The sequence below is a fragment of the Carcharhinus amblyrhynchos genome, chromosome 8 (genome assembly GCF_965287045.1).
Source record: "Carcharhinus amblyrhynchos chromosome 8, sCarAmb.v2.hapA, whole genome shotgun sequence".
NCBI classification, from domain to species: Eukaryota; Metazoa; Chordata; class Chondrichthyes; order Carcharhiniformes; family Carcharhinidae; genus Carcharhinus; species Carcharhinus amblyrhynchos.
The window spans coordinates 111,629,331-111,644,132 of record NC_137331.1 but is presented as its reverse complement, the minus strand read 5'-3'; the positions used below and the strand labels follow the sequence as shown (position 1 = coordinate 111,644,132).

The window sequence follows — 14,802 nt, the reverse complement described above, 5'->3', positions numbered from 1 at the left end:
AGCCACAGCAATGTGGTTGACTCTACGTACCCTTTGAAATGGCCGAGCAAGCCGCCCAGTTCCAGGGCAATTAGGAATGGGCAATAACTGCTGGTCCAGCCAGAGGTACCCACATCTCTTGAACCAATAAAAAAGAATTTCACTGAGCGTATTTGATGTTTATGCACATTCATGTCTGCTATTAACAATCCAAAAGAGCAACTTACCTCTCCATAAGGGTACCTGGCCCTTCCAAAGGGGTCTCTGAACCTACCCAATGGGTGGTCTATCTCCCTAAAGAATTCTGCTAACTTGAGACTTTCTCCTGATAGGTCTAAAGTGCACAAGTTGTCTCTTGGACAACCCACTAGCTAAATTGGATCAAGCTGAAGGCAGTTGCCACTCATTCATGAACTGTGAATGTAAAAATTGCAATCTGTCCCCATTCTCCTGCCTCCTGGTGAAAATGGTAAGCGCTGGTTCAGTTCAGGACTTCTGGAATCAGGACTCTGATGCCGTGTTGGCTAAGCTGAAGACCACATTCTCTCACCAAACCAATTCAAGCCTTGGTTATCTAATTGTTGTTCTAACCTCACCTTACCCTGTTCTTGGCAGCCTTCTGCAACACACAATGGGGGGCAGATGTTATTGTCTAATGATGAGTATCAGGATGTTTAATCCTGGACCCAGTTGTTGCCTCCTGGTAGTCAGTTAACCTGGTGCAGACTAGGGAATGGACATTCCTGATAACTCCTTTTCATAGCTGCACCATTCTTACTGAGCACAGAACACACATTTCACAAACATCTCACAGAATCAACCAGCACTGAAGGAGCACCAACAGTCAGAGTGCAGGGAGGTAAGTTTGACCTGGAAATTCCCCATGTGGCTATTTACCTCTTAGCTTTGTTGTTACATTGAAGTATCATACATTCACAGCACTGGAGTGGGAACATTGCAAAATCTTGAATGACATTTCTTAACCTCTTGATTTTGGAATCGTCGTAGTGAAGTTTCAAAACAGTTCAGTGCCTTCCTGATCACTGAAATGAACGGAAGGAAAGTCTTGCAAGATTTATGAAGGGTGTACAATCCTCCATGTCTGACTTACCTCTCTGTACCTAGGCCAGACAATGCTTCAAGCCTGGGGGATAAGGAGTGGGCCTGATGGATACTTTTCTCATTCTGCATTTTAAGTAAGAAACCTCACGACACCAGGTTAAAGTCCAACAGGTTTATTTGGAACCACGAACTTTCGGAGCGCTGCTCCTTCATCAGGACTCAGCTGATGAAGGGGCACCACTCCAAAAGCTTGTAATTCCAAATAAACCTATTGGACTTTAACCTGGCGTTGTGACACTCCTTACTGTGCCCACCCCAGTCCAACGCTGGCATCTCCACATCATGCATTTTAAGCGGCAGCAAAATGGTAAATTCTGAAATATGTTAATGCCCTAATTCTTTGTGGTTTCGTCATAGTTATTCTGGAATTGTGAAACTGATGTGTGCTGGGACGTGCTAATGAAGGATGCCAGTGAACAGTGTGAGCCAGAATGGGTCAATGCTGAACATCCACTCTTCATCCTCTACACCAGTGGGTCTACTGGAAAACCCAAGGCAAGCCTTTGTCTGCATGTAATCTTCCCCATTGGAGATGACAGGGTGCCAATCAATAATATCTAACTTGTTCTTGCAGCGTCATTATGCTGAAAACAAGACTGTGTAACGTCTCCCGTTCTCTCCCGTTCTTGCCCACAGCCTCACAAGGGTAAAATAGTTTAAACTTCCATCAGACTTTCGTTCCTCCCACAAGTTTTTAAAACCCAACCTCATTCTCTTTATCGCAAGTTCCTCATTTGTTTTGATTTGATTTGATTTATTATTGTCACATGCATTAGGATACAATGAAAAGTATTGTTTCTTGCGCGCTATACAGACAAAATGTACTGTACATAGAGGGGAAGGAATGGAGAGGGCGCAGAATATACAGTCAAATCTAGGGTGTAGAGAAAGATCAGCTTAATATATGATAGGTCTATTCAAAAGTCTGATGGCAGCAGGGAAGAAGCTATTCTTTTTATTCATTCGTGGGACATGAAAGTCGCTGACTGGGCCAGCATTCATTGCCCATCCCTAGTTGCCCTTGAACTGAGTGGCTTGCTGGGCCATTTCAGAGGGCAGTTGAAAGTCAACCACATTGCTGTGGCTCAGGAGTCACATGTAGGCCAGGCCAGGTAAGGATGGCAGATTTCCTTCCCTAAAGGACATTAGTGAATCAGGTGGGTTTTCCTGAAAAACAACAATGGTCATCAGTAGATTCTTAATTCCAGGCCTTTTTTTTAATGAATTCAGATTCCACAACTTGCCTTGGCAGGACTCGAACCCAAGTCCTCAGACCATTAGCTGAGTTTCTGGATTAATAGTCTAGCGATAATACCACTAGGCCATCGCTTCCCTGAGCCAGTTGGTACGTGATCTCAGACTTTTGTATCTTTCCCAATGGAAGAAAGTGGAAGAGGGAATGTCTGGTGTGCTTGGGGTCCTTGATTATGCTGGCTGCTTTTCCAAGGCAGCGGGAAGTACAGATGGAGACAGCGGATGGGCGGCTGGTTTGCGTGATGGACTGGGCTTCTTGTGGTCTTGGTCAGAGTAGGAGCCTTCCAGCTGTATTACAATCGGAAAGGATGCTTTCTATGGTGCATCTGTAAAAATTAGCGAGAGTCATAATTTACCTCTTCTTTACTGCTGCTCATTTTAACCATGGTGATTTAGTGTATTGCAATCCTTCGCCATTCCCGTATTGGAATGGTAGTTATAATGGTTATATTAGTTGTGAGACTTGCACCATTCATCTGGAGACATACCAACAAATCAGCAGGGGAAGTTAAATTAACTAAATAAATCTGGAACAAAAAGCTAATATCAGTAATGGTGACCATGTATAACGATTGGGTTGCTACACAAACTTAAAGATCCCACTAATATCCTTCAGGGAAAGACCTTACCAGCTGAGGCTATATATAAACATCAGACTGGCAGCAATGTAGTTAACTCAAAACAGGCTCTCTTCACCTCCTTCTTCAGGGTAATGAGGAAAGGACATTAAATGGTGGCGTAGTCAATGACACTCACTTTCCATAAGTCAGTAAAAGTAGTTTGTGAGTAAATGATAGAATCATAGAATCTCTACAGAAGGAGGCCATTTGGCCCATCGCGCCTGTACCAACAATAATACCACACAGGCCCATCCCTGTAACCCCATGTATTTAACCTGCTAATCCCCCTGACACTAAGGGTCAATTTAGCATCCACCCAACCTGCACATCTTTGGACTGTGGGAGGAAACCGGAGCATCTGGAGGGAAACCCAAGCAGGCATGGGGGGCACATGCAAACTCCACACAGACAGTGAGGCTGGAATTGAACCCTGGTCCCTGATGCTGTGAGGCCACCGTGCTGCCCCTAAAGCACATCTATTAGTGCAATTTAATATGATTTCATAAATAAATGTACCCAACAATTTGTACATTTCCTTTCTTTCCTTTACCTCAGTGACCTCAATGACAGTAAGCAGTTTCTTTAGATCACCATAACATTTAAGTTGATGTTTGCGAATGGCAAAGATATTAAATTGTTGCAGTCTTCATCTCAACCCTTGGACCCAACTCCAAGAGGCTTCCAACCACTTTAGACACAGGAGGGTGGGGGTTGGGAGGTGTGTGATTGACCTGGCTTATTTACTGGCATTTTGCATCAATTCCTACAGCAACTGAGCTATAATCTCCACAGTGACTAATGACTGACTGCACATTGTAGCAGTGATAACTCACAGCTAGTCACAGGGCAATAACACAATTATTACTCAATGTGAAAGTTACTGATCTTTCCTTATATTTTTGTTTTCATTTTAGGGGGTGCTGCACACTGTTGCAGGATATCTGATTTACACCACAATCAGTTTTAAATATGTTTTTGACTACCACAATGATGATGTCTATTGGTGCACGGCGGATATTGGATGGATCACTGGACACTCATATGTAATCTATGGTCCCCTGGCAAATGGTGCGACTTGTGTTCTAGTGAGTAGAGACAGTATTCTGTACACCGTCTGGAATAGGGAAGGTATCCTGAAATGGTTTAGGTCAATTACAGAAGTGTGTGTGTGCGCGTGTGTTTGAATAGGTGTGTGAATGGGTGTGTGTATGTGAGTGAGTGTGTGTGAGTCTGTGTGTGTGAGTGTGTGTGTGTCTCACACACACACACACACTCTTGCAGGACTGGAAAATGCCACTAACACCCATGGCTCACCGCATCCGCTGCGGGAGAAGCTGCTGGCATCGGGGGTGGCACAGAAACTCTCTATAGAAACATAGAAGATGGGAGCAGGAGGAGGCCATGTGGCCCTTCAAACCTGCTCTGCCATTCATCACAATCATGGCTGATTATCCAATTCAATCGCCTGATATTCCAGACCAATATGACTCTTGTTCAGAACCAGGGAAGAGTCACATTAGACTGGACATGTTATCTCCACAAACACTGCTGAGCTTTTGCAGCCCTTCCTGGGGTTGTCTTTCTCACATCTCCAGCATCCGCAGAATGTTTCCTAATCTTATATTTTTGTGTGAATGGGTGTGTGTGTGTGTGTGTGTGTGTGTGTGTGTGTGTGTGTGTGTGTGTGTGTGTGTGTGTGTGTGTGTGTGTGTGTGTGTGTGTGAATGGGTGGGTGTGTGTGTGTGTGTGTGAATGGGGGGATGTGTGTGTGAATGGGTGTGTGTGTGTGTGTGTGTGTGTGTGTGTGTGAATGGGTGTGTGTGTGTGTGTGTGTGTGTGAATGGGTGTGTGTGTGTGTGTGTGTGTGAATGTGTGTGTGTGTGTGTGTGTGTGTGTGAATGGGTGTGTGTGTGTGTGTGAATGGGTGTGTGTGTGTGTGTGTGAATGGGTGTGTGTATGTGTGTGTGTGTGAATGGGTGTGTGTGTGTGTGTGTGAATGGGTGTGTGTGTGTGTGTGTGTGTGTGTGAATGGGTGTGTGTATGTGTGTGTGTGTGAATGGGTGTGTGTGTTTGTGTGTGTGTGTGTGTGTTTGTGTGAATGGGTGTGTATGTGTGTGTGTGTGAATGGGTGTGTGTGTTTGTGTGAATGGGTGTGTATGTGTGTGTGTGTGTGAATGGGTGTGTGTGTGTGTGTGAATGGGTGTGTGTGTGTGTGTGAATGGGTGTGTGTATGTGTGTGTTTGTGTGAATGGGTGTGTGTGTGTGTGTGTGTGTGTGTGTGTTTGTGTGTGTGTGTGTGTGTGTGTGTGTGTGTGGTGACATTGTTGGGAGAGACTGGGAAATTGCATCCATTAACTCTGTTTCTGTCTCCACAGATGCTGCCAGACCCCTTGAGTTTTTTTGACACTTTCTGTTTCAATGTACAAGATTTTCTAGCCAAGTAAAGGAGTCAGTAATGGTGTAGTATTTATTTTTTTGATCTCCCCGTGCCCATGCCCAATTGTTTAAGGGGCAGAGAGGGAGCAGCAGGCAGCCTGATTCCCAGTGTTGTGCAAATCAGTTTCTAAAGCCCTGTGCAGAGGTGTACCAGAAGATGTGCTGGTAAAGGAAGGAGGTGACTCGCCTGATAGGTTTCCCTCCAAATCTGTGCGAGTCGCTACTTTCTAGGTTGCCATGGCTACGGCTGAACCTCTCAATTCAGCAATTCACAGACTCACTGCTTAGAGACTGGAGTTACACCAGGAGCCTGCCAACAAAACTTAGGATTTGAGATTTGAGAAAGATAAATAATGGGTGTGCATGAATTGGAAGATTTTGCAGCAAACACATTCTGAGTAGGTTTCTTTCTGTTTTAGTTTGAGGGTCTGCTGCTGTATCCACATGTTGGGAGGCTTTATGAAATGATTGAGAAGTACAAAGTTACAAAGCTTTACACGGCGCCCACCGTCATTCGAATGCTCATGAAGTTTGGAGAGGAACCTGTGAGAAAGTAAGGAAGTTAGGAAGAGGCTTTGAAATATCCATTTGTGTGTATGACACATTAACCACAAACAGTGCAATAAAGTATCCAAAAGTAAGAAGTGTCATTTGGCTCAGGACCCAGGCTCTCGGCTATTGCAATTTTCCGGGCTGATCATGAAGGGAGGTGGCGTCGGAGTGGTGACGCTACCGGACTAGTAATGCAGTCTAATACTGTGGGGACGTGTGTTCAAATCCCATCACAGCAACTGCTGGAGTTTAAATTCAATTAATAAAATGTGAAATTGAAACCTAGTCTGAGACTATCATTAATTGTTGTAAAGAGCCATTGGGGTCCACTAATGTCCTTTAGGGAAGGAAATCTGCTGTCCTGACCAGGACTGGTCTGTACGTGACTCCAGAGCCACAGCAATGTGGCTGACTCGTATCTGTCCTCGGGAACAGCTAAGCAAGCCACTCAGTTCAAGGGCTATTAGGGATGGGCAACAAATGCTGGGCCTGGCCAGCGATGCCTACATCCCATGAAGGAATGAAAAAAAAGTGAAGGTGTCTTGTATCCTCTCCTTATTGTGAGTGTGGATCTGAGATAGACTGGCTGAACCCAACATCCTGTTTCAATATTGCGATTATTGTGCAATTCAAAGCTGAATGTTTGTAATGGATCCCTGAAGGAGTCTCGCTTATTCTAAAGCCTTGAAATGATGTTTTATTTAAATAACCATTGCAATTTCTGTAAGTACTTCAAACCTTTCATGATGATGATGGTGCTGTTTTCCAAGCTTTGGTTTCAGTGTGGGAGTGGGTGTCATCAGGATTGTAAATGGGTGACACAGTGGCACAGTGGTCAACACTGCTGCTTCACAATGCCGGGGACCGGGGTTCAATTCCGGCTTTGGGTGACTGTCTGTGTGGAGTTTGCAGCTTCTCTTCGTGTCTGTGTGGGTTTCCCCAGGTGTTCCAGTTTCCTCCCACAGTCCAAAGATGTGCAGGTTAGGTTGATTGGCCATGCTAAATTGCCCCTTAGTGTCAGGGGGACTAGCATGGTAAATGTGTGGGGTTATGGGGATAGGGCCTGAGTGGGATTGTTGTTGGTGCAGGCTCAGTGGGCCTCCTTCGGCACTGTAGGAATTCTATGAATTTTACAAACTGTGATAGAACATAGAACATTACAGCGCAGAACAGGCCCTTCGGCCCACGATGTTGCGCCGACCAGCTTTTAAAAAAAAACAACACTAACCCACTAATCTAAACCAATCCCATTTCGTCCATAAACCTATCCACAGATCTCTTAAACGCCCCCAAACTAGGTGCATTTACAACTGCAGCTGGCAGGGCATTCCAGTCCCTCACCACCCTCTGGGTAAAGAACCTACCCCTGACATCAGTCCTATAACTACCCCCCCTTAATTTAAAGCCGTGCCCCCTCGTGCTAGCTTTCTCCATCCTAGGAAAAAGGCTATCACTATCCACCCTGTCTAAACCCCTAATCATCTTATATGTTTCATCTGATAGTTTCTGAGAACAAGCTGGAGTCATGTCAGGCCAGACTATGATCTATAACTGTCTAAATATACTACTATAGTGAGCGTCTCTCTTTCGCTATGATCTGTCTGCAATTCAGGAAAGTTGAAAGGCTCTTCAAACTTCCTCTTCTTTTAACCACTCTTCACTTTTTCACCTTCCTCCCTTTTTACCCCCCAATCTTTCTCCTCCTCCTCCTGGCAGAGATACTGTGGCTGCCAGCAACTCACCAGTAGGTCATCCACGAGCACTGAGAGTGAATGGCAACAGGCTACCCCACTAACGGGGCACCTCAGAGAGCTTCCGTATAAATGTCCACGGGCGCTTTAGTTCCCTCCACAGGAATTGCTGCTTGGTAATCAGCTGTGGGAATCCTCCTTTCCCCCCATGAGAAATTCTTCAACAATGTTTTTATTTGTCTGGCTGTCACTGTTTAACAGTTTCAGAAGATGTGCAGTTTGTGTACAAGAGAGGATAAAGATATTCCAGTCATACAAGAGATACTTTTGTAGCACTTTGCATTTTGCAACTCTGTTTTTATCACAATTACCATTTGTTAACAAACTGACATCTCTCAGAAGTGAGTTTGATTCCACCCAAAGAGACTTTGCCCAAAATAAGGTCAGCGCTGCGATGCTTAAATTTAGTGTCTGATATTTATTATTTGTGAGGAGAACATTTAAAACAAACATTCTGACACATGAAACTACTTGTAAAAGTTCTGATGAGAAGTTGTACGTAATAAATTAATCCTATCTGTTCCATTTCACCGCCGGCTGACTGGTTTGCTGTGTTATTCCTAGAATCCTGTGTTTAGTGTCCGATGTTTTCTTTCCTCTCTGTTGCAGACATTTCAAGAATAACTTAAATAGCTGATGAAAGGCTATTTAAAACATAACTTATCTTCTCTCTTTCTTTTTCAGACGCACCATGGTTTACTTGCATTTTGACGTCTTATTTTTATTTCCAACTTAAGGGTTTATTTTTTTCTCCATCCCTGAACATTGTGGGGGCGGGGGGGCGGGGGGGTTGTGCGATCCTCCGAAAAAATTTTCAGTGCTGAATTTGTGGGAAAATTGGTGTAAATCACGATAGTTTTTTCAGTGGGAGTTCAGACTCAAATCTCCGCACTCTGTGCAATGCAGAGGTTACAATTGTGAATATCATTAAAAGCTCGGGGGGTGCGGGGCCTATTCACGTCGGAGTCTGACAGCTCCGGAACTCTGCGCATGTGCAATGACACTGATCTATCAGCCTGCAGTTTGCTGGCCAGTCCAGGACCCCTGCAGTGCTGCCCCTCCAGCGTCCCCCACGGCCCGATTCCGGCCCTCACAAGCATTCCCAGGACAACCCCCACACCCCCTGTCCCTGAGCACCCCAATCTCCACCTCCCTCATCTCAGCAGTGCAGCTCCCTCATCCCCCCAACCGCCCACCCTCCCATGAGAGACAGACCCCTCCCACGGGAGGCAGATCCCCCTTCCTCCCCCGCCCAGACTGCCCCAACTGCTGACCTTCCAGCCCCGACTGAATCCCAGTATTGACTGACAGCAGGACTCCCATCCCCACTGATCGCTCCCAGCTGGACCCGCCTCAGCTGGCCTCACCCCCAGCTGGCCTTGCCCATTAGACCCCGTCCCCTTGGCACTGCCCATTGCCAGGTGGGTGGTGCCAAGATGCCCCTTGGGAATGGGCAATTTGCGCCTTGAGCAGTGCCAGGGGCTCAGGCTGGCACTGCCAGGGTGCCCATGCCCAGGTGGCACCTCCCGGTGCCTGGCTTCCTGGGGTGGGGGGGGGGGGGCGCCGATTTCACCCTTCACTGCAGCAGGGTTCCCGCTAGTTCCCCGAAAGTGGGGAGCTACTGTAAACCCCACCGGAGTGAAATTGTACTGGCAGGGTGGGAGATGCTATCGTGTCTGGAGAATTCAATCCCGGGCCTGATAATCACATGCAAGTAATATTAAAAATAGATTAAAATGACTTGCCTGGTCTTCCTGCTGATTTCCTGCATGGTCCCAACTGTGCCGGATTTCCGGTGGTGGGGGATGTACATGTGTCAGGAACACATGTGCAAATCCCGCAAATTGGCGCATGTGCGAGTCTCCAACCCCACCTTTTCAGGTCAGAATGGGAGAATCACCCGCCCCCCCTCTTCCCCCCTCAATCTCTGCTGTGTTGCAACTTATCATTTTGGGTGTAGAGTATGATTTAAAAATCCTTCCTTCCCTCTGTAAGATGTTTTCTTTCTCACGTGACTGTTTCAGGTTCAATCTCACGTCTTTAAGGATTCTGGGCTGTGCCGGAGAGCCCATTAACCCTGAGGCTTGGTCGTGGTATTATAACGTCATCGGTAAGGGCCGGTGCCCCATTGTGGATACCTTCTGGCAGACGGAAACGGTGAGCATTCCAACTCAACTGGCATCCGCACAACTCCAAGGAGTGGCACGGTATTTTCTTTAGGTGCCCAGATCACCAACAACATGTCCTGGTTCCCCCCATGCCGACACTATTGTTAAGAAAGCCCACCAACGCCTCTACTTTCTCAAAAGACTAAAGAAATTTAGCATGTCAGCTATGACTCTCACCAACTTTTACAGATGCACCATAGAAAGCATTCTTTCTGGTGATCACATGTATTGGTACACGGTGAAAAGTATTGTTTCTTATGCGCTACACGGGCAAAGTATACTGTTCATAGAGAAGGAAAGGAAAGGGTGCAGAAAGTAGTGTTACAGTCATAGCTAGGGTGTAGAGCAAGATCAACTTAATATGGGGTAGATCCATTCAAAAGTCTGATCGCAGCAGGGAAGAAAGTATTTTTAAGTCAGTTGGTACATGACCTCAGACTTTAGTATCTTTTTCCTGATTGTAGAAGATGGAAGAGAGTACATCCAATGTGTATGGGGTCCTTGATTATGCTGGCTGCTTTTCTGAGCAGTGGGAAGTGTAGACAGAGTCAATGGATGGGAGGCTGGTTTGTGTGATGGACTGGTCTTCACTCATGACCGTTTGTAGTTTCTTGTGGTCTTGGACTGAGCAGGAGCCGTACCAAGCTGTGAATGTTGTTAAGTCATTGGGAGTGTGAGTATCAGGAAATGCTGGGAGTTTACAGCTGGTTTGTGTGTGTGATGGCACCAGACTCTTGATTGATGAGGCAGTGGGGAGCGACTAACCCTTGTTTCTCAGAAAGGTCAGGCTCTTCTGAAGTCAGATGGAGAAAATTGGTGGGGTTATATATTAAATAATGTGTAATACATATTATATAGAAGACAAAATGTGGAAACAGTGGAAGATTTTTCACCTTTAAAAATATATATTTCCCATCTTTCACATCATTATGAAGCTAATCTTGTTCTTAGATTTTCTAAAATAAGAGTAGAGGTGGAGATAGCAAACGGGCTTACCACAATCTTCCAGAAGCAGTCAGGCAAGTATAACCCCCTTCTCTCCAACTTGAACCACTGTTGCCCGCATTGCAAACCCCCCAAAGCAAGACAAAAAAATTCAAAATTTAACACTTACCTCCTAGCTCCCTCTTAATGCTTTGCTGCCAGGATCCCCCTTTTCAATTGTAACACCGAACTACACCCGCGTGACTTCCAGTAGCGAGGGTGGGTGAATATCACGTGGCCTCTGTAGCTGGGGTCAGTCCCACTAACGACATGGAGATGAAGGTATTTCTTAATTATTGGGTTACCGCCCACCCTGGGCAGAAACCTGATCAGGGCCGGCGGGCTGGCTCGGGTGAATCGTCAACAATTCCGATTTCCGGCTGACGCCCCATTCCTCGGGATTCCCGCCGGTCATCAAAAGGGTTCGGAGATTCGGCCCAGGAAGTCTCCAGGCCAAGGAAGGCGATACCCAAACAGACTACCAGAGATTGGGCAACCACACCAGTGTTGTGGAGCCAGAAAACCTCACAGAAGAGAGCGATGTCCAGCAATCTCAACGCAGTGGTTCCACTGAAAATGGCTTTGGAAAGCTGGGTATGTCTGGGGCTTCGAGATATGTAGAGGATCCCAAAACAGTCCATGAGATTGAGGCAACACACTAGGAAGTGCTTCTTGGATAAGATCCCAGATCCGGATTGTCCTTCTGGAATATTAACGTCCTTTTAAACAATCACCACTCTAATTTCAAGTTAGACACGGGAGCAGGTACTATTGCCCTCCAGGGTAAAGAACTGTGACTGAAAGACCTCTGGATATGGATGACAGACGCTGCTCCAGAATCCAACTTTCAGCCATTGGCATGCTCCAGTACGCCAACAAGCAGATAACCCAGAAGCTAATCATCTGAAATTAATCCTTTTCCACCTTCAGCAGGGATGCCTGAGTTGCCATTGATTTCCTCAAAATGACAAAATAAATCAGAACAACCTCTGCCATCAATTACAGAGTCCCGTGAGGTACACTAATACAGATTGTCGTGATGATGTGACTTGTGCATGAGTGATATTAATCTGTAATTTCATTAGCTAACCAAACATACACCGAACTATTTAGAAATGAATTTTTAAAAGATAAGAACAGACACTGAATAAAGTTGGCTGCCACAAGTCACCTGATCTAGGGTGTTACCACGACCAGTTTCTGCAAAGTTCTAACGTGGAATAAAATTCAGACATACCGTGGCATTCTTCACGGGAATTTCACACCTGAGGATGTCAAGAACCACTTCAGAGGGACATACTGAAATGTATTCAATCTATATTTACATTTCTACCTTTCCAGTGGAGACAGAAAGTCTGGCAGAGAAATGATTAAATAAAAGGTGTTTTCCCATCTCATCAAGATGGATAGGGACTCATTCAGTGGATTAATGACTAGGACATTGCAGAATTTAGTCACCCCTGGCGTGAAACAAAAGCACAATCAGATCAGACAGCAGATAAACAAATACCTTCTGAAACTATTATGGGGAGAGAGCATTCATGTGACTGAAGTTAAAGTAAAGTTTATTTATTAGTCACAAGTAAGGCTTACATTAACACTGCAATGAAGTTACTCTGAAAATTTCCTAGACGCCACTCTCCGGTGCCTGTTTGGGTACACTGAGGAAGAATTTAGCATGACCAACGCAATTAACCAGCACAGACTTTCAGACTGAGGGAGGAAACCAGAGCACCCAGAGGAAACCCATGCACCACCGAAAGAACGTTCAGGGGCACAGTGACCTAAGTCTGGTATCAAACCCAGATCCCTGGTGCTAACCAGTGTGCTGCCGCCGCCGCCACGCTCCTCCCCCACCCTCCATTTTGCAATCCCTTTAATATAGATTGCAAACATGCAAAAGCTGCCAATGGGGCAGTAGGAACTCCTGTCTCTCCTCTTCCAAGTTAAGACCCTATCTCTTACAGTTTGAAATCCAGCACAGAGATAGTGAATTTTCCACTGAAAGGAACCATAGGTGCAAAACTCACTGAACTCCTTTTGGAAAAAATGAATTTTAAAAAGAAATGATCTCTGGCAATCAAAGCTACATGAGCTTCCACTTCACCCCTGGAACTTCAAAATCACCGTGAAAAATCTGCCATAACCAAAAATCTGCCAAAACAGTGTACTTTCAATTTCCGTACATTTCAGCAATGAACTTTAATTTGTTTAAGAAGGTAACTACCGACAGTTTAACTTGTAAACTTTGCATGCCCATGAGTGTGAGTATGTTGCAAAGTCCAAGACCCAGGTTTACAATAAGTCTTTTCTTTAAATATGTAAATATTTTGCTACCTTTACCACAATAAAAACTGATCCTTTTTAGTTTTGAATCTCAGGAAAACTTGTTGGGCTGGTTTCCTACAATCAGTATGTAAATAGTTACGCACGGACACTGAGTAAATACATGCATCCTTCTAATACTTCACAAAACCTATTACAGTCAGACTTGGACGGGGTAAGATAAGGGAGGCATATCTTACCCCTCCTCGTGTGACTTTAACAAGATACTCTTGACTGGGACTTCAGCTCAGAATAGTCTTCAATCTTTGCGGAGCTGAGTAATCCAACCCCTTTGCAGATGGCAGCAGGATTCCTCTTTGATTGGACCAGCTAAACATTCAGATGGGCACCAAGATGTTCTGAGCAGAAGGTGCACAGGAGAACCATGAGTCCCAACCCCAACCTCAGAGTCCAAAAGTTGCTGTCACACAACCAGCAAAAACCATGGCAGCTAAGCTCCAGTTTTCACCTGAAACAGAAAGTCGGTGTTGGAACAGGAAAGCAGTGACCACCAACTCAGCAAAACAGCACCTCAGCAAGCCACAGAAATGAACGCTGTGTGGAAATGGAAGCCACATTGCAGGTTGAGCTCATGGATGTGGAACCTTCAAACCTGAGGGAAATGCACCTTCAATCCCAGAGATTCATGTTCAATCCCAGGAGATCCACCTTCAGTCCCAGGAGGTCCACCTTCAGTCCCAGGAGATCCACCTTCAGTCTCAGGAGATCCACCTTCAGTCCCAGAAGAGCCACCCTCAATCCCTGAGATCCACTTTCAGTCCCAGGAGATCCCCCTTCAGTCCCAGGAGATCCCCCTTCAGTCCCAGGAGATCCCCCTTCAGTCCCAGGAGATCCCCCTTCAGTCCCAGGAGATCCACTTTCAGTCCCATGAAGATCATGGTGGACACCTCAGAAAAAGAGAATGCCCATGTTTGTTCCATGAATGAACAGAGTAAACATTCCCTTTGGAAGGAACGGGCAAAACTCAGGGTGTGTGAACAAAGCAAATGCACTGTCGCTAAAAGGCACAAAAAGTCAATCCGATGGAGATGACCAAGTGCCAGAAACACAGAACAGGATGATTTCAATTTGAAACCAGTAAACAAGGTCTGTCCAAAGCAACTGAGCTTCCAAATATGACAGCAATGAGATATGGATGAATAGTCAAATCTCAGGACTGTCAGAATGTCATAGAATCGTCACAGATCCCTACAGTGCAGAAGGAGGCCATTCAGCCCATTGAGTCTGCACTGAGCACAATCCCACCCAGGCCCTATTCCCTAACCCTTCATATGTACCCTACTAATCCCCCTAACACTAGGGTTAATTCATCATGGTCAAACAACCTAACCAGCACATCTTTGGGCTGTGGGAAGAAATCGGAGTACCTGGAGTAAACCCATGCAGACACGAGGAGAATGTGCCAACTCCACACAGACAGTGACCCGAAGCCGGAATTGAACCCGAGAACCTGGTGCTGTGAGGCAGCAGTGACTTGGCAGGGTTTGGAGGAATAAGGAGTAGAATGTGAAGAAAGAGTGTATTGTAAATATGTTGAGTACAGATTGAAGGAGGTGTAGTATAAGGGCATTCGGCATAGCAAGGGTTAAT

General features: G+C 45.6%; 1 protein-coding gene across 1 annotated transcript in view; it reads left to right on the top strand.

The window, feature by feature from the left end:
* Positions 1-14,802, top strand: part of acss2l (acyl-CoA synthetase short chain family member 2 like) — an 85,307-nt gene that overhangs the window by 45,343 nt on the left and 25,162 nt on the right. Inside the window, exons 8-11 of the mRNA XM_080194650.1 lie at positions 1,459-1,596; positions 3,890-4,060; positions 5,831-5,964; positions 9,739-9,871. Of these exons, the coding sequence (XP_080050776.1) occupies positions 1,459-1,596; positions 3,890-4,060; positions 5,831-5,964; positions 9,739-9,871 (576 nt within the window). The remainder of the gene's footprint in view (positions 1-1,458; positions 1,597-3,889; positions 4,061-5,830; positions 5,965-9,738; positions 9,872-14,802) is intronic.